The sequence below is a fragment of the Pinus tabuliformis genome, chromosome 3_1 (genome assembly GCF_031772625.1).
Source record: "Pinus tabuliformis cultivar Carrire ecotype Pingquan chromosome 3_1, CPIR1, whole genome shotgun sequence".
Lineage (NCBI taxonomy): Eukaryota > Viridiplantae > Streptophyta > Pinopsida > Pinales > Pinaceae > Pinus > Pinus tabuliformis.
This window is the reverse complement of record NC_142301.1, coordinates 242,986,717-243,010,257: the sequence shown is the minus strand read 5'-3', so window position 1 is coordinate 243,010,257 and position 23,541 is coordinate 242,986,717. Positions and strand designations below refer to the sequence as shown.

Below are 23,541 nucleotides of genomic sequence, written 5' to 3'. Positions count from 1 at the left end.
TTCATAAGCATTTGTGTGTTTTGAAAAGCTCTTACCCTCCAATATCTAGCATTCATTGAAGTCAAAAGAAGACATTAGAATATAATTGCATCGGGGTTTCTAACAAGTTTCTTTCATGCCATCAAAGTTTCATTCCGCATCCCAACCATGTAAAAAACAACCCACTAAAATTAACGTGATAATATAATTAACTAGAATCGTATTTTATTTTTGTTGGTAGCACACCAAAACTAGCTTAGGCTAGGATCTTGGAGATAGGAGTGTGACTTAACTTCTCCAAGACTACAAAACAAACCTAGAAAACCTAAGTTAAAGAGTTAAAATCCTCCATTATCCTAGGAAAAATTGGAGCGTGTTAGAAACATGATTCAGAGAGGGTTATACTAGGTCACAGTGTGAGTGATTCTCCTCGGGGCCACCCACCTTGTGGCAGGTAATCTCATGTTGTGGCTAATCATCAAGAATATCAAGATTCATGTGCCCCCATTGGGATGGAGGTACCATAGTGGCCATTCCTAAGAAAACAACCATATAGGTAGTGGTTGTGGGAGGAAACCATACCTCTTCCTTACCTTCGTTTAGATTGTTATGCTTACGAAATTTAGGCCCCGCAAGTAAGAAGTCTCTTGGAAGGCCATCTGAAACATAGTATTAGGATTGGTTTTCATGTGTGTTTACCTTCTACGAAATTTCTAGTGTGCGTTGTTTGGTTTGAGTTAGTAGTTTTGGCCTTAGGGTGTCTCTACCAACATATTTTTTTTTATTATTCACCCTGGATGTATAAAGTCATTGTTAGTCATGTTGTATTCATGGTTTACCTCTTGAATAAGGTGGAATTTATACTCCTACAAGAAGAGTTCTTGTCAATACTCGAGACCCTAATCAACCCATAGTTGTGGAATATATACCTAGTCCTTCTAGTAGTGATCTAATTTTTATTGAAACTTTGGCGGATGATTCTGCTACTCCTACCAATCCACCTTTAATTGATCCTCTAGGACCTGAGTTGTTGTGGTTCAATCTTGACCGTTCCACACCTTCATATACTTTTCTACCATTGCTAGTTGTCTATCCTATGGCAAAGCCCGAGACATATTTATCTTCTACACCAAAAGCGTCAGTTGCCATGTCATCATTTCTGCCTCTCAGTGTGACCATACCTACTCATCCATCCATGCCTCTCACGTATTATTCGGTTATTCCACTAGTCTGTTCTTTGGCTACCACAAATTTCCCTAGTGTCTCCATGCCCAGTTCTTCTATGTCGACTATGGGTGTCGAACCTAGTCAACCTATAGTATTAGGAATCTATAAACCTTACTTTTTTCAACCTATGATTCCTATTCCTTATTCAGGCATGGTCACTTTCGTAAATTTGTTCAGCAGTTGTTCCTAGTTAGCCTGGGGGAAACATCGCTTCAAGCATGTCACAAACTTGCTATAGTTCGTTGTTTGAAGGGACACCGCTTGCCAACACGTTTCCTGGAGGGGCTAATTTTTTTGGGGGAAACCTCGTTGCTAGTGTTGTCTCTACTACGAGTTATCCTCCTTATGTCGGTGCCACTACAGAAGATGGTACATATTTTCCTGCTAGATACCACCCTGTGAGCAGTCATGCTCTTGGGAGTCCTTTGTTCTATGGGGGACCGTACCCTTGGGGAAAAATCCTTTAACAAATCTTCTTGTCCCACAACAACCATAAGTGGAGGTGAACCAATACCTTGACCAACAAAACATGCATCATAATCCTTATATGGGGGACTAGAAGGTTGGTGTAGAGCTTCTCTTGCTAATGATCCATTTAGCGAATTTTATAATACATTTTTATCTTCTCTAGATTGACCAAATTTGGCTAAGTCGACTAACGACCATATTAGACACGATCCCTGGTGGCTGCCTATTCTCGCCAAATTTCCATCTGATATTCCTAAGTTTGAGGGAAATCTTGGAGAAATAACATCCATTCATATCACCACATATCACTTGTGGTGTGCATCTAATTCTCTCATGGACGATTCCATTAGGTTATGCCTATTACAATGTACGTTAACTTGGGATGCTACCAAATGGTACATCGAATACGATACCAAATCCTACAGTGGTTTCTCATCTTTAGCTCAAACATTTTTGACACACTTCTAACTGCCTATGAGATATGATATCAATTCCAACCTCTTGTCAAAATTCAAACAAGGTGATGCCACCTTGATCTCTCACCATATTCATGAATGGCGTCATTACAAGAGGTTAGTTATGGATAAGCTTCCTAACGATATTTTATGCAAATTGTTCATTTGATCTCTGAGACCTCAAATTGATTTTTGACTGAGGATCAAGCTATTTTAGTTGCACAACAACTCGATCTAATTTATTTCCAGTCGAGCATGTTATACGAAGTTCTCCCTAACACTCTTAGGCCTTCCATTGACCCACAAAAACCTATTCCCAACCCACATGATGATGGCATGATTGGGTCTGTTATTGATTATGTGAGCCAACTTGTTGCCCAGATTGGGAAATTGTTTATTACATCATAAGCCCCAGCAAGTGCATCTAGCTCAAGGCTCATGACAGTGTAAACATTCCACTCCAAAGAACCTACGGTTGTAGCAATGACAAGAGTTGTGGCTCACCTTAATTAGGATGGGATGAATCCCTCACTTCTGTAAGAATGAAATGTTAGTGGTTTATGCACTTAGGGCTTTGTCCCTCACTCCGTTCAGAAAACATCGACAAGCTACGCTTATCATTAGGCAACAATAGAGCATGAAACACTTAATGTAAGTTCCCAAGACAAACTTGGACACATTATCTTCTTGAATCCCCAATTGAATTCATGTGTTAAGTGCATATTTTATCCTTGTTGATATGATAATTCACATGACATTTAACATCCATATTTAATATGTTTAGATCCCCTGGATCACCATAATGACATTTCCTTTTTTATATTTGTCTCCCTTATTCATATTTCAAAATACCAAATAATTAGTCATGGGTTATGGGTGTAAATTGTAATGGCATTACAAACTCATTATTAAGATTCAACAAGATTCACTACAAATGTGTGGTTCAATGACAATTTTAGAAAGAAAAAATATACATTGATTAAACCCAAGGAAGTCAAGTCACCTCTCTTTCTTCATGTATATATAATACTTCCTCTCTCTAAAAGCATCTGACATATTGTCAAATTTAATATGGTTATAACATTTCTATCTAATATATTCTTATTATTTGGGAATATCTATTGGAATCTAAACTAGGAAGTGTATAGTTCATGCCATCGACATTAAAGACAATAGATATTTAGGGAAAAAAACACATAATAAATACCTGGATGTAAATCTTTCAAAAATTCACTAATCTTTTGCAGGTTTCGTAAAGACATCATAACGATAATGCATAGTTTTTCTTTCCTTCACATAGAATTATGTTAAATATTTTGTTTGAGATAAGAAAATATTATTAATAATAATGATAACTTGTATGTTGTTCATTATGTCTAAGTATAAACCTAGACAAAATGGACTTTCTTATTAGAAAACCTAAATTTTGGATTACAATAGTTGAAATTGTGACATTATATTCATTCAATTTCCAGTATCATGAAATTCCTTACTATGCTAATTTTTGTTTCCTCAATTTTATGCATCTTTATCTATCATATTCTTTCAATTTCTTCTTCCTCTTTCTAGAACTTTTTTAAAGAAACATTGACATTGGTATAAGGATGCTTTAAGTGTAAAATATTTTAAAATGCTCCTTGAATCTTCTTCCCTCTACCTTAATGCAAGCCAAATAACAATGAGATGTATCATTTACAACTTTAATGCTTGAAGCAAAATTTTTGATGCCTCAATGAGATTCTTATCTATGTATATGGAGAACGTATATTAATTCATGTTACCATGAGATTTATGAAATATAGATTATGCTATAAATCCTCCATACAATTCATTGTTTTTCATGGTTCGGGAGATAAAGTGAACACTCAATGTCTTTACTAAGAATAGCATGGTGGTTTTGATGATTAATTTACTTTCAATTTATGTTTGTATTGGCGTTAGGAATTATGGAGGTATTAGCCTATATAGTAAGAAATGGATGGATCATACTACATTTGCACATTCCTAGAGCCTTGTAAAACAAGAAATGGATGGATCATACTACATTTGCACATTCCTAGAGCCTTGTAAAACAAGAAGGATCTCCTCATGCTTCTTATATGTTTTGATAGAATTCCCACACTTCAATAAAGGCATCAAGATCTATGACAATTTTTTTTTAATGATATTTATAACAAACATAATTCCTATGGTTAAGCATGCTTATGATTTGGTGGAAATACTCATATAAGATGGAGTGCTCAATCATCATATGGATACAAAAACATGAATCCTTTTTTATACGGGGTCACGAAAAGGTTTTATTATGACCTTGTGTCTAAAGCTTTACACTGTTATTTTTAATAATTTGAATTTCCTTTTAAGAAAATACACATGGCTTTGTATTAATTATTTTTATTTGTTCACATAATTTATAACATTTTAAAGTTTGGAAAGACAATATTTTACTTAGAATATTTCCTTTTTGGAACATGTACTTAGTTTATTATTTGTCAATTGAAGTATAAATATTTTAAAGCTTTTCATGAGAGAAAGGTTGAATGAAAATAAACTCTTCATCTTAAAACAAAGATTAGTCCTCCAAATTTGATCATCAATACACCACCTACTGCATACAATGTTGTGTAGCCATTTCCCAAAAAATGAGGCTTTATATGATCTTTACATACGTTTATTTTTCACATAGATTCCCTTCCCTATCAATAGGAGGGAGGATGTTGAATTGGATCATAGAAATATATTTAACAATCATATTTTTTTCTAATTTCTATTATCCAACAATCTTATTGTTTAATTTTTAATAGAAAGATTTAATTGTTAATGGAAAAGACAACTCTAACTCTTTTATGTTTTGGTATTTTTTTTTATTAGAACCCAGTAATACAATTTTTTTATAAAATAAGTATTTTTGGTTACTTGAAATGCATTTTTGAATGCTTATAGAGCACCACTTAGGCCATAACTTTAACAATCCAAAACCACATATTATTGGCCAACAAAACTCATTAAAAAATATATTAAAAAAAATAAAAACATAGAATATTTAAACCAAATTTTAATGAAAATTATCCTCAACTAAATGTCGTGAACATAGATCACCACGAATGTGGCACATGGGCTGAAAACTTGTCTTATGACAACAATATCAATTACATTTACAATTACATAAAATCTAATGACATTCTTGTGAACCAAAACGTGCACTTACTACCATCTAATGACAACTCACTATTGCGTTGGAAAATATGATGCCCAATATCTTGATATAAGAACACTCAAACTCATAACCAATATTAATGAAAAATATTTTATTAACCTAAAAGATAAATAGTTTATTTGTTTTTTTTTTCCACAAAATTAGTAACGGTTTTATTAAATTTGCGCAAGGACAATTTGGTAGATTACTTCTTCTTATGGGGATCCTCTTTAGTGTTTGATAAAGAATAAATTGAAAACTTGCTTTTACAAAAGATGATATACATAAATTTTACAAAATTGGCCTAGTTGAAAAACACATTTATCATATGAGATCATTAGAAAAGAGGAGAGATGTCTTCTTCTAGAGGCTTGTTGAAATCTAGCTGGAATTTGCCTAGGGGTCGGCTATATGTTGTTTTTTTGGAATTCTAGTTTTCATTTTCATTGATTTGCAACTTCAAGTCCTCCAGTTGCCTACTTAGGGCATCAATATCATCATCTTGGTAGGTTATTTTAACTTTGAGGGACAAAATCTCATCCATTGAGAGAGATGGGGTTTGTCATTTATTGGTGAAATTTTCACTTAATGTCCATATGTTCTAGTTGTAGAGCTTCGATTTACTATGAGAAAATTTTACAATTACTGTTGTCCCCTGCTGCTACTAATTTTTCTTTCTTGGACAACCTTGTTAGATTGTTGAGGAAAAGGAGTCGGGTGTTAGAGAGGATGGAGCTCAAATGAGTTATATGTTTGATGAGAGGGCTACTATGTGAAGTAAAAGGGACAAGCACAGTCCAAGGATTGGTGACAACATCGCGAGAACCAAAGTGTAGTGGCCACATCACACAGGGTGGAGTAGGGGGAATACAAATGTTTGTTAGGTTAGGGAAAAACAATTCGTAAAGGTAGAGAAATAAAGGGGACTTCCAATTAAAGGGGCAAAGCATCCAAGTACCATAGAAATATAGAATAACAAAGAATTTCATGAAAAGGGGTTGGGGTGCCTGAATATGAAAGGACTCGGCAAAGGAAGGAAGACATGGATGAAGAGGCGACCACGAGCATGAATAGATCAACAAATTGGGCTACCATGAACCAAGCTTAAATGAGATGTGTCTTCACAAACAAATAGGGAGACCCGAGGAGCCCCATAAATAGCTATACTGCCCAATTCACAACTATCGGCACTGTGTAAACCCCCACTTCTACCAATAATGTAGGTGACTGAGCATTTTTCATAGATAAACTTATAGAAACACCAATTATCATAGATAATTTCTAGGAAAATAGCTCATCTCATATGTGCCAGTGTTGGGAAACTTTTCATATGATTGAGCCACAACTCATACTATTTGGGAAATGGAGAGATATAGTGGAAACAATAGGCACAATTTGTGAATTTAATCGAAGAACTAAAGATCCCACATATGACATAAATCCCATCACCATTAATCTTCATAATAACTCTCATCCTTAAAACCATCAGCGAGCCAAGTGCAAGGTGAGATCGAGGTTGGTTGTGGCATCCAGACTCAGGTCTTAATGCATGTGAGAGTAATGGGAAGAATTCCCTAGCATGAAATGTGTTCTCTCCAAAAGCCACAACACTAGTTTTAATTACCCACCCTTTTGGATTGTGAATGCTAATGTTTTGTTCAAGACACTATAGGGGAGGTCTTAGCCTAGGGGTCCTTTGTATATTCATTAAAACTAAGGGGGCAAGGGGGAAATAATGGGATATTTCTCCATCGAGAAAAATCATTTATTTTAGTTTGACCCATTTTTAGAAAGCACACATGATTAGCTTATCTATCAGCGTCCACATATTGAAATATGAGGATGTGGAAAAGGGACTTAAGGGGGTAGTGATATAGGGCACAATTAATTCTTTAAAAAAGAGTTTGAAGTGGTTTTATTTAGAAAATGAGCCTTTGTATAATTGTTGAATCATGACGATGGAGTCCCCCAAGATTGCTATCATAGAGGTTTCCATGTCTTTGGAAAATTTTAGTTCAAGCAAAAGGCCATACATTTAAACTTGATTATTGGTCCTCCTTCCAAGGTCCATGAGTACTTGATAACTAGTTTTCCTTTGAGATTATAGTTAACCCCTCCACTACGCGTCACCCAAACATCAAAGATATATATTTAACCAGTATACATAACCTAATTTATAAATGAAATGACATTTTTAAAATATTTTTTGGTCAATCATAAGTTTAAGCTGTTTAATTTGTAAAGCTCAAATAACTTTAGTGATATTAAATTCACTTATACCTTCAAAATTACATTTTGAATAACAAAAAATCATAATTTTCCTATAAATTATTTTACCAAACATAAAATCCATCTTTTTAACCAACAAAAATAATTATTCTTATGGACATTTTATGGACATTTAATATGATTATTTAGTTGTGACGCAACGTAACAACTTCACGTGCTGGTGCATGGAACCATACTCATACGCTCAATACCCGTTTGTCGTTAGCCTCGTTAACTTAACATGTAGTTTTTTTAGCCTCGTTATTAATGTAATATGTAGTTTTGTGTTAGTTTAATACTTGAGTCAATATCGGTAGCGATAGATAACATTAGTTGTTAACTTGTCCATGTTTTACGATTTCCGTCAACGGCCTGCCAGTAACGATATATCTTGTTACGTTAGCTCGTTGACCACGTTAATGCATGGAATGATAATGTAAGGAAGCGAGATAACTCTGAAAGTCGTAACCATGACGTAAGGAAGCGAGATAAGTGTCATGACATCGAAGTGGCAACCATGACGGATTGAATTTGGCAATAATTGGAACGGTTTCTGTTATATAAATATTTTTTCCTTTTAATAGAAAAATAAGTTGGTTAATCTTTTATTTTTATGGAAATGAGATTACATGTTTTTAAAATAAATTTGGATATATCAATCTTTAGGTTAAAATAAAAGTATTATTCGATGTTCAATTTATTTTTCTTTATTAATTTTATTATATTGATTTAAATTATGATGATGATAAAAATGGATTTAATCTCATCAAATTTAAAAAATTATAAATAAAATAACGAAATGAAATGAAATGATATTTTAATGTTTATGAGATTAAAAGTAGTTTATGGGATCATTAGTTTCTTCTTTTTCACCTTTTACAATTCAATCTTTTTTTTATTCAAATTGATAATGAGCTGGCCCAACCTTCCAACAATCCTCTCATTGAAAAGCCAATGCCAAGAAACTGATGCTAACATATTCCCATAACTTTCTCTGATGTCTTTGATTGTGTCACATCCAAAATGAAATGTTTTTCCGATTCCACTACCCTAGACATGCAAAATGTACACACCTGTACTTCCCAATCTTCTTTAGGTCTTTTCCATCATCTTGTTTCACACCGAAGTTGACGCGAGTTGGTTCTTAATTGAACAATAAGAACCTTTTCCCTCCACAGAATGCTAGCTCCAATGAACTCTTTTTGTTGTAGATCACACGTAGGGTTGAATTCCTCAATTTAGTACTTCTTCCTTCTACCCAACTCTTTTCCCTATACCCATTGACGAAACTTTTCCATGACAAAATTCTTTACCTCCTTGCTATTTTTGGAACAGACATTGAGGTGGATATTCCATTTTTGCACCATGTGTAGTTTTGCTTCATCCATGTTTTCTTTCTTTCACTCATGCCTTCATTGAAGATAACATTAGGTCATCTACCTACTCCCATTTGCTCAAATCGTTTTAGATATCTTATGAGCCACACCATAGCAATTACCTCGATGGGAGTTTCTCTTGTTTCACTCAACATTATCTCGTAAGGTACTAAATTTTTATTTTTAACTTGCTCATGATCAAGCATCTTTGGATTTTCTCAATTTGTTTCCATTTTGAGATGGGGGTGTTGCTAGCCCACAATTCACATCCATATAACATCATTGGACAAACTAGCAGTCCAAAAAGCACTTTAATTGTTTTCCAATCCCATAGCTCTGCCTCTCTACATCTATTTTGAAGAGCATATAATGCTTTCCACCCTCCTAAAATTCTCTTCTTTCTGGAGTCCTCCCAATTAAGTGTTTTGTTGAAATCAATCTCAAGGCACTTGTACTTATTTACTTCTTCAAGAATGTTGCCTTCAAAGAAGAATGTATGTTGGCTTTGCTTCCTTTTATTAGAGAAAATCATTATTTTGGTCTTGCTAGTATTGACTGGCATCCCCACTGCTCTACAAAAATGCTCAAGGGCATATAGGTGCACTTGCAATCCATGAGGTGATTTAGAAATCAATACAAGATCACTAGCATATAAAAGAATCTTTATCACAAACTTCACCAACCGAATGCCATCTCCACCTTGCATATTTAGCCACTCTTCTTGTTTATCAATATATTAATTTTGACTTTCACCTCATCATAAAGTCTATGGACAACGACTCTATAATGCAAAGGAATTTCAAGTTCTTCCATTCTACGCCACAAATTATCTCTAGGAACTGTGTTAAATGCCTTTTTGAAGTCAACAAAACAGCATAATACTTCTTGTTTGTCCTCCCAAACCTTTTTAATAATGTGTTTGAACGTGATACCATGATCCACTGTAGAATGCTTTGGCTTAAAACCCACTTGTCCTCTTGCCCTCTTTTCTTTTACTTCTACCCACTTATTCTATTTAATACCATGCTATCGAAAAGATTTGCAAACAAATGATTGATCATAATGGTTCTATAGTTGGAAGGATTATCAATGTCTCCACTTTTAAAAAGGGGTATTGCTAGGCTAGTTGTCCAGTCTCTTGGGAATCGTTGCTGAATCCTGTTGTTGAATATTTCCATGATGTGTGGTGCAAGAGTGTTCATTCTACATTTGAGATACTCTACTTGAAGTTCAAACAAGTCCTTTTCCTTTCCTGTTTCAGCTTCTTAATGCTAATCTCCATCTCTTGTAATGTGAAGAGCTTTGTAGTTGTGTTGATCCTGGGAGGAGGCTCCACCTCTGATTCTTTCTCATAGATTTGTCTTGCATATCCAAACCAATGATTAGCTCTAATATTATTTTCGATTTGCTTCTTCCTTGGTTTAAGTTCTTACCAGAAAAGCTTTGGGTTATTCTTTCTTAGATATATTAACTCTTCTCGCCTTGTTTGCATGAACTCATCATTTTGCCTTTTTAGTATCTGTTTATATAACTTTACATTCATTTTCTCCTTGCCTGCCCTTTTCAAGGTTTTCCTTTGCCATTTTGCATTCCTCATCAAACCAAGCATTTAGAGGAAAACAATTTGATTCTTATTTCCTATTTTTTTCTCTTTTGCACTTCTCAAGAGCACTTTGAATTATATTTGTTAACTCATGACTATTGAAGCTTTTGAAGCCAATTTTCTCCTTCTGAATTAATCTCTCTAACATTGTCTTGAAGAAAGTCCAATTTTCTTGTGTTAGAATAATTTTTCCCCTTGATAGTGATTCCTGAGAGTATTGGGTTTTCCTCCTACGTTGTCTTTCTTCTAACCATGATAATTTTATATAAGTTTGGTTGTGGTATTATTTTAAGTCCCAAATATGCTCTCTAATTTTAACTTCATCTATCTTTTATATCAAGCTTTGTGAACACATCACATAATCAACCCCACTTGCACCATTGTATGTGTTGCAAGTGGAGTTCCCAGACCTTTTCCATCTATCTAGACCATTGAAAATAATTAAGTTGAAAGCCCCATAGTGTAAGCGACTCCTCTCCAAAATGATTGCTAACATTGTCATCTTTAGAATGCCTCACCCATTGGGGATTCTCCTCTTCAGTGAGCCAAATAGGATTGTGATCCTCTTTGCAATAAAGAATACTAGCTTGATGATTTGTTGTTATAGCATTTAAATCTCCCACTAAAATAACTTCTCCCTGCTGAGAGTACATGACAATATCTTTCTTAAAGCTGCATATAGATCATTGTTGTCTAGCCCCTTATTTTTGTAAGTTTTTGAAACATGAGGGGAAAAATAGAATGTTGCAATTCTTATGTGATTCTCATACTCCGATATTTTGAACCATAAGTATTGTTTTTTTTCATCTTCTTTAATTAACTGAATGCCACAATTTTTTTTTTTTTTTTTTTAATATACTAAAACTAGTATTCCCAAATACCCTTTTCTATTTTCTGCTACCTTGTTCCAAATTTCTAACTTAAAATAAGCTTCAAACACAGGCGCTTTGCAAACATCATGTTCATGAGTTTCCATGAGACAACTTATGTCTCTACCTTCTGCAATAGACCCTAACCCAGGTCCCCTCCTCTAAGGGTAACCTCTACAATCCCAACAAACTAAACTTAGTTAGGCCTGGGTAGGATTTGATTGCTATGCAGTTTGGCACATAAGACTCAAATTTGAGTCTTCACCCCTTTTCATCCATTCTGATCTTGTTGTTTTCCTCCCTATTATTGAATTCTCTATTTTTTCTTTACTACTATCTTGTTGCCTTGTTTTTCCCAAAGACCCAAAAACTACAATAACTGCTTTACCCTTGTACAACCATGCCCTTTCCCCTTTATTTCTGACTGCTCTAATTTTTTCCACTTCTTCCCTTCTCTCGTCTTGTTGCTTGCCGGTTAAATGTTCATTTAGGAAGAAGTGTGAGTCTTTCAAGAGTTTCTTTTTACCCAAGAGCTAGTGTTTGTCTTGCACGCTTGCCATGGTGACAATAAGAATAAAATAATAAAATAATTTCCTTTCTATGGGTGATATTTCTTTTTTCGATTGGTTCTCATGTTCCTTATGGCTATGGGTTGGAAAAAATGCTCTAGAAGGCATGGAACAACTTGGGTTGAGCTATTAGTCTTGGAGCCTAGGTTGGGACAAATGCTCTGGATCCCTTAGTGGGTTGAGTGACTAGTCCCTGATATCAGGTTGGAAAAATTCTCTGGAGCTCTAGAAGCCATGGGTTGATTTACTAGTTGTTAGAGCCCTGAACATTTTGGGTAGAGAATGATATAGTTGGTGTTAGTGATGTTCAACCATAGAGGTGGAACCATTGATTGAGGATTGAGGTGGTTGGCCTCTAGAATACCTAGTTGGTTTTGTCTTATTTTATTCCATGAGATCCCACATTCCAGCTTGGAATATGGCGTGGGGGTGATTTACTAAAAGTGAGACTTGGTTAGGCCCAATCTATGATTAGGTGGTACATGGAAGTCGCTGACTTGGTGGCTATTTTCATAAGTTAATAAGAGTTATTATTGTTGTGATTCATGTATACTTGTAGTGATTATTTTGATGATATTATGGCTGAGTTTCCATGGTTCCTATGCTGGTTATATGATGTGTATTATCTATGGCTCTTATTATGAATTGTATAACTATTGATTGGTTGATGAATGCATGGACTAATAAGTGTTGTTGAAACTATGTGAAGAGGGAATAGAGCCTTCTTCATGATTCTCAGATGAATCTTAGACTAATATGATTAGATATGCATTCACGACCTGTAGCTTACATGTTTTTCATGTGTTTGACATAATGTTTGTTACGTACTAGGCATGTCTTGGGTCATCTCTTGTCCATGTTTTGAATAAAAAGCTTTGTCATTATGTCATTTAACATTCTGAGATGTTACAAATAGTTCTGGGCAGTGGTCTGGAGGATGGCGTGGAAAAGTGGCTTAGATCTCGGGATTGCACCCACTAAACTAAAGATTTTGGGCTATAACTGTGTGGAGGCAGTGTTGTGCATGAAGTTAGAGGCCTATAACTACACCCAAGCCTTTCCATGCATGCAATTGTGGGCTTAAGATAGTGAAAAAGAGCACCAACTCAGGTTTTTGTCACCTGGGGTGGTCCTTTGGTTCTTTAGTGTCCTGTAGCCCTAAGAGATGTTGTGAGTGATCAATTTGTCAGCCCCACTTTCACAATTTGAGCTTGGTGGTCGAGTCTTGTCATACTAACTCTTTGTCTCATGTTTACCCTGACAGACTGGTGAAATTCGGTAAATGTGGGAGGGGGCAATTACATAAGCTTGCATTGTATCCTTGTAGATCAATTTTCCTATATGTCGATTTTGGTCAATTTTATGAATAATATTTATATCGTCAAGTTTAAATTTAAGCTAGGTGGGTTAATAATGCCCACCTTCTTTGATTGTCTGAATTTTTGAGCCTAAAAAGGCCAAATTCATATGTCCTTTTTCAAATTCCAAGTTTGAAAATAACATTTATTGAGAGGGGCCTATTTCTTGTTTGAGGATACATTTCCTTCTCATTTGAATATTCTGGTTTTTGATATTCATAAATTGTGAAAAGGAACTTTTTTTTTTAACTATCTTGCATTTATGACATTCTCTTTCCATTCTTATACATTTGAACTTTCTGATGTTTTTGAAGGAATATATTCAGTAGAGAAACAAGATCACTTGCTAAAGTTTATTCCTATATCTATACCCATTTACCCTTGTCCTTTGACCGCTCCTTAATTCTTGGCCATGTTGAATTTTCACTTATTCCATATTAATAACTATTTTAGAAGACTCTAGATATGCTATTTTATTTATCTTCTCTCTTTGTTGAGGAGTCGTATTAATTGGTGAATGATGAATTTTATCTTCTTGATCAAGATTCTCCATTTAATTTTGTAGCAGATAAAATCATTCTTCTTGTAGTGAAAATTGTGATTGTTACCAATTGTCTTTATTTTTAATTTTCAATAAAGTTAGCTTGGACATAATTTCATAATGGGTAGATCCATGTTTCACCATTTTATTTAAAATTTCCTAGTATGGATCATAATTCCATTTTTCTTCTCACTGAAGATCCAATTCTAAAAGCATTATCTCAACCAACCACTACACTGCCCTTGTATTTATAATAAATGGACCAAGCTCTCTCTCTTTCTCTCTCAATAAATTTAAAGGTATCTTGATGTTGTTTTGAATCAAAATGAATAAAATATGCTTCTAGAAATTGCCTAATATGTTTCAAAGAAAAAATCATCAATGTAAAAAAGATTGGTAACTTGAATGGATGAAGTGAACCATATATCTAAATAAATGTGTGATTTTCATATAAAAATAAGTATCCAACCTTTTTAAAAGAGATAAGCTCTAAAATATTCTTTAGTTCTGGGAACATTCTTAGTGTTAGACCTCCATGTAAAATAACGTATGCCACAATCATAAAATAGTTAACAAAAGCAAGGAAACTTTTATATTGTTTCCTCTTTCCTACTGAAGAAGTCCAAAATATTGTTGACAAAGGATTACCTAACTCATTTTCTATTCATAATTGGACATGTTGAAAAGAAGGAACTTAGAAAAATAGGATTAGGTATGCCGAGTAAGACTAATACCTAAAATATTTGGTTACTGTTGGGGAAATTATGTGTTATAATTCCAGCATTAAATTATCAATCCGGGACTCGTAAGCTTTGAGTCACAAGCACAGGTAACACCGGATCAGAGCATCTAACCTAAAATAACATCATGAAGTACATAATGAAGAAACCTATTTTACTGTAATCCAATCTCTCTCATTCTATTTTAAATCTATGTTCTATTCAAAACTCCACTTACTGTTCTACTTTAACCATGACCTATCTAACTCAAAAAATCACTCATAGTTAATGTGAACAAACTAACTAATTTGCAAGATTCTCGAAAACTATAGCACAAACAATGTAAATCACTATTTATAAGAATTATAAGTTACTACTTAAGCTATTCAAATTAATGTGTATATCAGATGATTCATAATATCAATCACTACTTCACACTACCAATCATTATTCAAACACTGCTAACTATTATTCAAACGAGACTATTTCTAATTGTGACCTAAGAAAGACCTATTATACTTAATTTCTACAATTTATTGCTCAAACACTCTTATCATAAATGAATAAAAACAATATACCTTTCAAGCATTCTAAACTCTCCTTTCAAATCATGGAAACCATGACTCGGTGATAGGATCTATTAATCTAAGTAACAAAGAGCTCAAATAAACCAAGACTAATTATCACTCAAAACAATATAAATCTTATAATAATTACAATCCAAACAAATTTAACTTTAATCTAAACTATTTATGCTAAGGAAAAATTGCACAATCTGAATGAGACTAAACCTACTCATTAATCTATCTCCTGACATTCATGAAAGCACTCAAGTTAATCTCTTCATTCAACTCTACAAATACTCAAAATAAACTAAGTAGTGCAGCTCTAAATTAATGTTCTTCACTAGACACACTTCAGATCTAAGAGATGCCACAAATCGAAGTCTGTTCTAACTTTTAAAATCACTCAAACTGAACTCAGGAAATCATTCAACACAAAAGCATGAACCTACAATTCTAGTCCAATCTCTATTGTGATTATGAAAAATTTCAAAATCAAATTATAGACTCACTTCATAACCAATATCTCATCGCATTTCATTTAGACATTCAGAGATTAAAACATGATGCTATAGGATCCTATATCAAATGAGAAATATACAAGATGCAAGATGAGAAAACTAATGTTATTTCAAGCTCACGACACAGTTACCATTTTTTGCATTCATTCAAATTGGGAAGCACTCTATAGATATCTTTAACCATGAAAATATATAATGTAAATTCATTCGTCAAAATCATTAATTGACACATTCGTTCCTATTTTAGAAAGATTCAAAGGTAATATTTCTATTCGAATTCAAGAAAAACAGAGTGAAAGTTTAAGTAGAAAATGGTAACACTAAGATTTAATCAATGAAAATTTTCAGAACAAGATCCACAATCTTAAATCCTATTCAAACATACTTGCTACAACTTATATCAATTGTAGGACTTGCTTCCAGGAGGTGGTGGGCCCTTGCCAGTCCCGAAGCAAGTCTAAGTTAACTCAATTCTTAAAAAAAAAAAACAAAGGAAATCATAATGCTCATAGAGAATTAAATGCTGAAACTAGAATTATATTAACTTCAATGAAATATCAGTTCAATGATCAATAAGAAGCATGCCACAGTCTTCAGCATTCTCTATGTGTTTAACTCCTCATTCCCCATTATGCTTAGCATATCCTACTCTTTTATATACAAAGCCATCCGACTTTTAAAGAGTTCAGTCGATGTAACAAATCGGAAAAACAATTACAACAAATCACTGAGTAAAGTAAAGGATGGATCAAAGCCTGGTAGAGTAGAAGAATGGGTTGAAGTTAAGCCAAATTAAATTCTTCTAGAACTTGCAACTAACTGGCCTAATCATGGCTGACCCGAAACCATTCAGACCCGTTCAGACCCGAACTCAAGTTGTTCAATGATTCTGTACTTACGCAGGCAATGATTATGTACTTAAGATGCCCCTGATCATAAATCCTTCATGGTAATGAAGTTTGACAAACGGTTTCTGGGTTACATGAATGAGGGTACTCTAAAAAAAATCCGCATGTCAGAGTCTCAATATTCTTCTCCATTTGATAAAAAAATTGATATTTTAACCTACAAGAATTCTGCATTCCGTACATAAACTGTAGTAGCTAGTTTAATTGACTTGTGAGGAATTTCGACAATGGAACCCTGTGACAAATGAACTTAGAAAAACCGTCATTAGAAGATCATGGAAAAATAATCTCTAATCATTGAAAATTCAAGAAAACTAATGATAATAAACCACAAAGTGTAAGACGTGAATTGGCAGCAAGTTGTGGAATTATGGTATGAAATGAATTAAAAATGTCAGAATTTAAGTTATGAAATAGTGGTACTGTGCGATGGAAAAATGGGCATATTGAAGGCCTAAAAATTACTTGGAATTCTACTAACTAATAATGAATAACTTCAGCCAAATATTGAGCATAATTAAATTTAGTAAAGGCTTTCATACATGGTGGAAAATTGACTAACATTAACCCTTGGATTACTTTTTCTATAGTTATACCATGATCATACCCTAGGATGATGGAAAACAACTCTATATCCTATCTGGAAATATTAAGGAAAATCTTAGATTTGTATGGAAGAGGGATTTTTGAGGCCACTGCCTCTTTGTGCAAATGAGACTATAAAAGGACTTTCTTTTCATATGAGGAATATTCCAGAGACAAGGTTTCCTCATTTAGGATTGTTTCTTCAGGGTTTTTTGGAAGACATATCATTCTCAAGACAGAATCAAGCTTAATACGAAATAACACATACCAATTAGCAAATAGTATGGCCTCTTTATTAGATAAGTAATTTTGTGCACACCAAGAGACAAACTCAAGAAAAAATAGTTGTATGGAATTATGAATTTAGCTAAGTTCAATTCCCAAATATGAAGAAAATTATCTAGGTCTTTAGATATATCACAAGCAAACTTTTCAAGTAATATTAACTACTTACCTTCCCTCATTCATTTCAGGCAAGAAATGAGCTGAATGTTATCCACACATAATATTGAATTTTGCAATAGGTGGTTTATAGGTCATTATATTTGAAAAAAAAATGGATCAAATGATCAAAATTAAACCCTTCATAGTCCTTCCAAGGGGTTGAAACCCATCCTAAAAGAGAAAAAAACACATAATTTCCAAAAAAATGTAAATATTTAAAATCAATTTCCATTTATGAAAGAAAATACAAGTTATTATAAAAATTCAAGAGAATAGTCACATTTGCAAGAACACATCAACCTACACCTATCCAAACTCCTGGATGCTAGACTTGTACCTTTCATATTATTGGATGATGAATGTGAATCATGAGAAAATTTAAGGATTCAACACCCATTACATTTCATGGACATCTAAAGACAAAAATCATCTATATTCTTGTCGTCTCTCATATATTACTTGATATGGTGTACCTTTCCACAATCTAAACTCCGTCACAAACTCATACCTAGAGAATCCTACTAATGTGATGGTGTATCCACCAATTCAAATGTTGCTTAATATAAGCTCACAAGAAAAGCTTAAACACATGATCTTTTTGAATCAAAAATTGAATTCATTTGTTAAGTGCATTTTTTATCATGCCATTTAATATCCATATTTAATGTGCTAATATCCTTTAATCAATATAATGCTATTTGCTTTGCTATCATCACCCCCACTTTTAACTTTGGAAAAAATTAAAATAATTAGTCATGAGTTATGGGTGTAAATTGTAATGGCATTACAAACTTATCAACGAGATTCACTATAAATGTGCTTTAATGGCGATTTTAAAGTGAAAACAATAAACATTGACTAAACCTAAGGAAACCAGGTCATCTTTCTTTCTTCACATTTATATAATACCCCCCCCCACCTCTAAAAAAGTGTTTAAAATATTGCAAAATTCAATATGACTATAACATTGCTATCTATTATTTTCAATTTTTTGAGAACATCTATTGGCCTCTCAGCTACTTAGTATATAGTTCATGCCATCCATATTTATGACAATATAATATTAGGGAAAAAAACACATAATAAATACTTTGATGTAAATCTTTCCTATATAGGTTTCATCAAGCTCATCATAAACATAATGTACAATTTTTCTTTCCTATATAGGTTTCATCAAACTCATCATAAACATCATGTACAGTTTTTCTTTGTTTCACAAAGAATATGTTAAAGATTTTGTTTGGGAAAAAATAATTCTATTAAGATTAGTGATAACCCGTATGTTCTTGATTAAGTTTAAGCCTAAACCTACACAAAATGAACATTGTTAATATTAGAATAGTAGGAATTGTGACATTCTATTCATTAGATTTTTGGTATCACCAATACCTCACTATCCTCATTCTCCTTTCCTTAATTTTAGGCATTATTATCTATCAATACTCTTTCATTTTCTAAAAATATTGGGATTGGCATAATGATGTTTTAAGTGTCAAATATTTTAGAATGCTACCTAAACCTCTTTCCTTCTTCCTTAATGCAAACCCAAGAGAAATGTGTTGTATTGTTTATAACTTTAATGCTTGAAGAAACAAATTTTATGCCTTAGTGGGATTCTTATGTAAGATATGGAGAAGGTAACATAAATCATGTTATCATGAGATCTATGCAATAGATATTATGCTTTAAATCCTCTATGCCATTTATTTTTTGTATGGTTTGAGAGTTAAATGAGCAATCAGTGTTCTCACTAAGAGTAACATACTCCGTGGTCTTAGATCAGTAATTTCCTTTCACTTTGTGTTGGCCTTAAGAATTATAAAGGTCTTAGGCTACATAATAGAAATGGATGAAATAGTACTACATTTACATGTTCCTATATCCCTATAATCCAAGAAAGCTCTCTTCATGCTTCTTATAGTGTTTTGATAGAATTACCACCCTTCAATAAAGACCTCAAGTTCTATGACAATTCATTCCTTTTTAATTATATTTACAACGAACATGACTCCAATGATTAAGCATGATTGTGATATGGTTGAGATAGTGATTTAAGATGGAGTGTTCAATCATCACATGGATATAAAAACATGAATCCTCTTTGATACATGGGTCAAAAAAATGTTTGATTATGACCTTATATCTAAAAATTTACATTGTCACTTTTAATACTTCTAAATTCTTTTAAAGAAAGTATATATGGCTCAGTGTGAGTGATTTTTACTTTTTTCCATTAAATTTTACCATTTTAGAATTGAGAAAAATAATATTTTTTTATTTTTCAAACATATATTAATTTGCTCTGCGTGAAATAAAGTACAAGTATTTTGTAGCTTTTAATCATGAAATAGTTGAATGAAAATAAACACTTCAACTTAAAATAAAAATTAACCTTTCAAATTTGATCCTTGAACAAATAGACAGACTTATACACCACTTTCTTTGGTATTCAATGTTGTGGAGCCCTTGCGCAAAAACTCAAGTCTTCACATAGGTTCTGTGTTATTCAATATTGTGCATCCCTTCCCCAAAAACTCAGGTCTTCACATAGGTTCTGTGTTATTCAATATTGTGCAGCCCTTCCCCAAAAACTCAGAGCTTCACATAGGTTCCCATCCACATAAATGGGGAAAGTATTGAATTAGATCATAGTAATATATATATATATATATATACTAGCAATTGTCCCAAAAGGTACAAAGAGAGGCCGATAGGATTATTAATTTGGAATTGTAAAATTTAGTAGCAAATATTGAAGAGGGAAATTCCATGATATTATAGAATGAAATCCCATCCTATTACAAGTAAAACTGAGAAATTTCATATACCACAATACAAGTAAAACTGAAACCAATCTTGTAGAGTGAAATCCCATCATATTACAAAATGAAATCTCATTATATAGGATTTATTAGGGTCATTACAGAGAAAATTAACATAAGTGGAGAGTTGATTCAGAAGGTATGACATGGACTCTGTAGAGTGAATCCCCTAATCTTGTAGAGTGAATCCCATCATATTACAGAATGAAATAGAAGTCTAAAGGATTTATCAGAGACATTACAAAGAACGCTATCACAGTGGAGAGCTGCTTCACAAGGCAGGACATGGATTCTGCTTATTCACCACAGAAGCTCTTGTTGTTGAAGATGAGAAGCAGCACAAAAGTAAGTCATTCCACAACTACTACAAACTTACAACAATATTAACATCCTGCAAATATTCTCATCTATGAGGAGCTTTGGGGACCTATAGATTACAAGAGAATAGCATAAATTCTTCACTAAACATGTTAGTAGCGTACTGATCATCTTGGCGGTTGGAGACAGAACTGGTGTTGAAGCTCTCTTTCCTCACAAACCCAGCAGGGGCTTTCTTGTCATAATTCTGAGTACAAAATTTGACTATCATTTTCTACATCTTTCTATTTATATACATTGTTTGAACTCCTATACAAAATTTCCCACAGAAGAGAAACAAAAGATATTACAATCATATTGTAAGAGAAATGATCTGGCTACTAACAAATGAAAACCAACATGAAATGATGATTCAAGCACTACAAAGTTAAATCCTAGTTTTCAAAATACATTCTGTATTAACTACATGTGGGCATCAGACTGTCCTTGTATAGTGACTTAATCTATTTGGCTAGCAAGAAATGAAAAGAATTCAAAACAAAGATGTTATTCCTAATCAAGTTTGACACAAGAATAGATATGCATATTAAGGTACACAACCACTTTTAAAGGAAAAGAAACAAATAATACTAAGATCCCCAGATATATATATAACAATAGTGTGGAGTTATTTCAACGAGGCTTGTCAAGGTAATCCCAGCTATTGTGGATCATGAGGCATTACTTTAAGAGACAATTACAAGATCAGTTTCAAAGCAGAGATGTAGGAGATGGATCAAACAACAGAGCATAACTTTATGCTTTTTGGTAGATTCTGAAAATAGCAATAGAGAAAGGTTTAGATTGTCTACATGTGATAAGAGATTCCAAACACATTGCAGAGAGGTCAAATGGAAATTTCAATCAGGAAAATTTGCAACTGGCCCATCATTGGACGGAATCAGAGAAGCAAGGAAAAATTCCATGTCATTATCTTTTCAGCATGTCTGCAAGGGATAAATATGAAGGCTGATATATTGTTCAAGTAAGCACTGAGGATGCAGAACAGATGGATGGAGATGATTGAATACCCCATCTGGACCTTCTCATTCAATCTATTTCTAATCAAGCTATTATAGTAATGACCTTTTGGATGGCTGTTTTGGAAGCAGTGTCAAAACTTAAACATCATACTTACCCTAAAATTATTATAACTGTTTACATGCTTTCCAGGACTTTAATTGCATACCATAGTTACACATAAAAGCCACGACATTAATCACATAACAGTTTGAAATAGTTCAGCATGCCTTCATAACATTGGAGATATTCCAACTGTGTTCATATTTGTCACTAATCCTGGATGACTTTAATTACAGTTCTCAGACCCTCTCCTTTAAGCATGTGATCAAATGCCTTGTTGATGTCAGCAAAAGAAACCTTGTCTGTAACAAATTTATCCAGTTCAAGCTCCTGCAAATTTAACAATCAAGGAAGGAAAGATTAAAACCGTAATTATAATTCTAATTAGATATGATAAGCATAGATTGCTCCCGTCATGGTACGGACAAAAAAAAAACAACTGGGAAATATGACCACACAGTATTATCTACAATTATGGTTTGAATAAGCTGTTACAACTATGTTATGAAGTCTTACCCCATTCAAATACATCTCTACAAGGCCTGGCAAATCAGTTCGAGGCTTGTAATTTCCAAAGAAGGTTCCTTTCAACGTTTTCTCGCTCAGAAAGTTTACAGGATTCGTTTTAAAGAATGCGTCTGAACGAGGGACCCCTGTTAAAACGGCTACACCCCAACCCTGCAAAAACAGAACTCTGATATCAAACATATGCATTGCCTGCATTTTCTTAATTAAATCGAAGCAATCAGTTTAAACTTTAAAGCTACAGCTTAGAATTGAAATGATTGATGTATCTTAAACCAAAGGAAACCAAGAGCTAGTACATCATGGCAGCATTCCAAAGCTTGAACCATGGCCTCAATACTCCCTGTGCATTCGACGCTGCAGTCCACCCCTCCATCAATTTTTTCCGCAATTACCTGTAAACATTTTTTATAAGTGTTTGGAAATTAAGAGTCTACACTGCTTTGAATGGATGGTGAATGAGTGCACTCCATGCGAAAACTTAAAATCTCCCCCACCTAAGTACTAAAGTACCACACTAGTCAAAAGCAACCAATACTCTGATCTGGGAGAGAGTTTGATGATCATTTTGGGCAGCTCAACGTACCTGCTGAATAGGTTTTTCGTACTCTTGGGTTTATAAATTCCGTTACTCCAAATTGTTTTGCTGAGAAAGGAAAGATTACAAAAAAGGGTTAAAAAGGCAATTCTACAAGTCAACATATCAACATATGTACACAGGTTTTCCAATAATGGAAGTGGGAAATATACAATTACCTCGTTCATATCTCTCATTATTGAAATCGATTCCAATTATTCGAGCAACTCCTGCAATTCTTGCACCTTCACAAGCCTGCGTAGTATAAATCAACTTATTAAACAATTTTAAAAGTTTTTCTTGAAAAACCATTATTATTTTCATCTTAATTTACAACATAGTTACCAATTTTGAATTCGAATCCATAAATTTCCCATGAAAATTTTCAAGTCAAAAATTATTATCTAATAAATAAATACATATTTAGAAAATCAATAAACTTATTTATTTATGTAGATTTCGTTAAAATAAAAATATATTTAGAAAATGAGTAATAATGTACTTTCACTCATTAGACTTTTAACTTAT

General features: G+C 33.5%; 1 protein-coding gene across 2 annotated transcripts; it reads right to left on the bottom strand.

Moving 5' to 3' along the window:
- Positions 1–21,736: 21,736 nt before the first annotated feature.
- LOC149186707 (alcohol dehydrogenase-like) lies at positions 21,737–23,040 on the bottom strand. 2 transcript variants are annotated; one of them, XM_089412669.1, is made up of 3 exons: positions 22,736–23,040; positions 22,428–22,589; positions 21,737–22,241 (listed from the first exon to the last, which is right to left on the bottom strand). In XM_089412669.1, the coding sequence occupies exons 1-3, from the start codon at positions 22,763–22,765 to the stop codon at positions 22,122–22,124; spliced, it is 312 nt and encodes a 103-aa protein (XP_089268795.1). In that variant the 5' UTR covers positions 22,766–23,040; the 3' UTR covers positions 21,737–22,121. The 2 variants fall into 2 exon arrangements, with proteins under 2 accessions (XP_089268795.1, XP_089268794.1); XM_089412668.1 differs by having other exon boundaries at positions 22,428–23,040.
- Between the last annotated feature and the right edge of the window lie 501 nt (positions 23,041–23,541).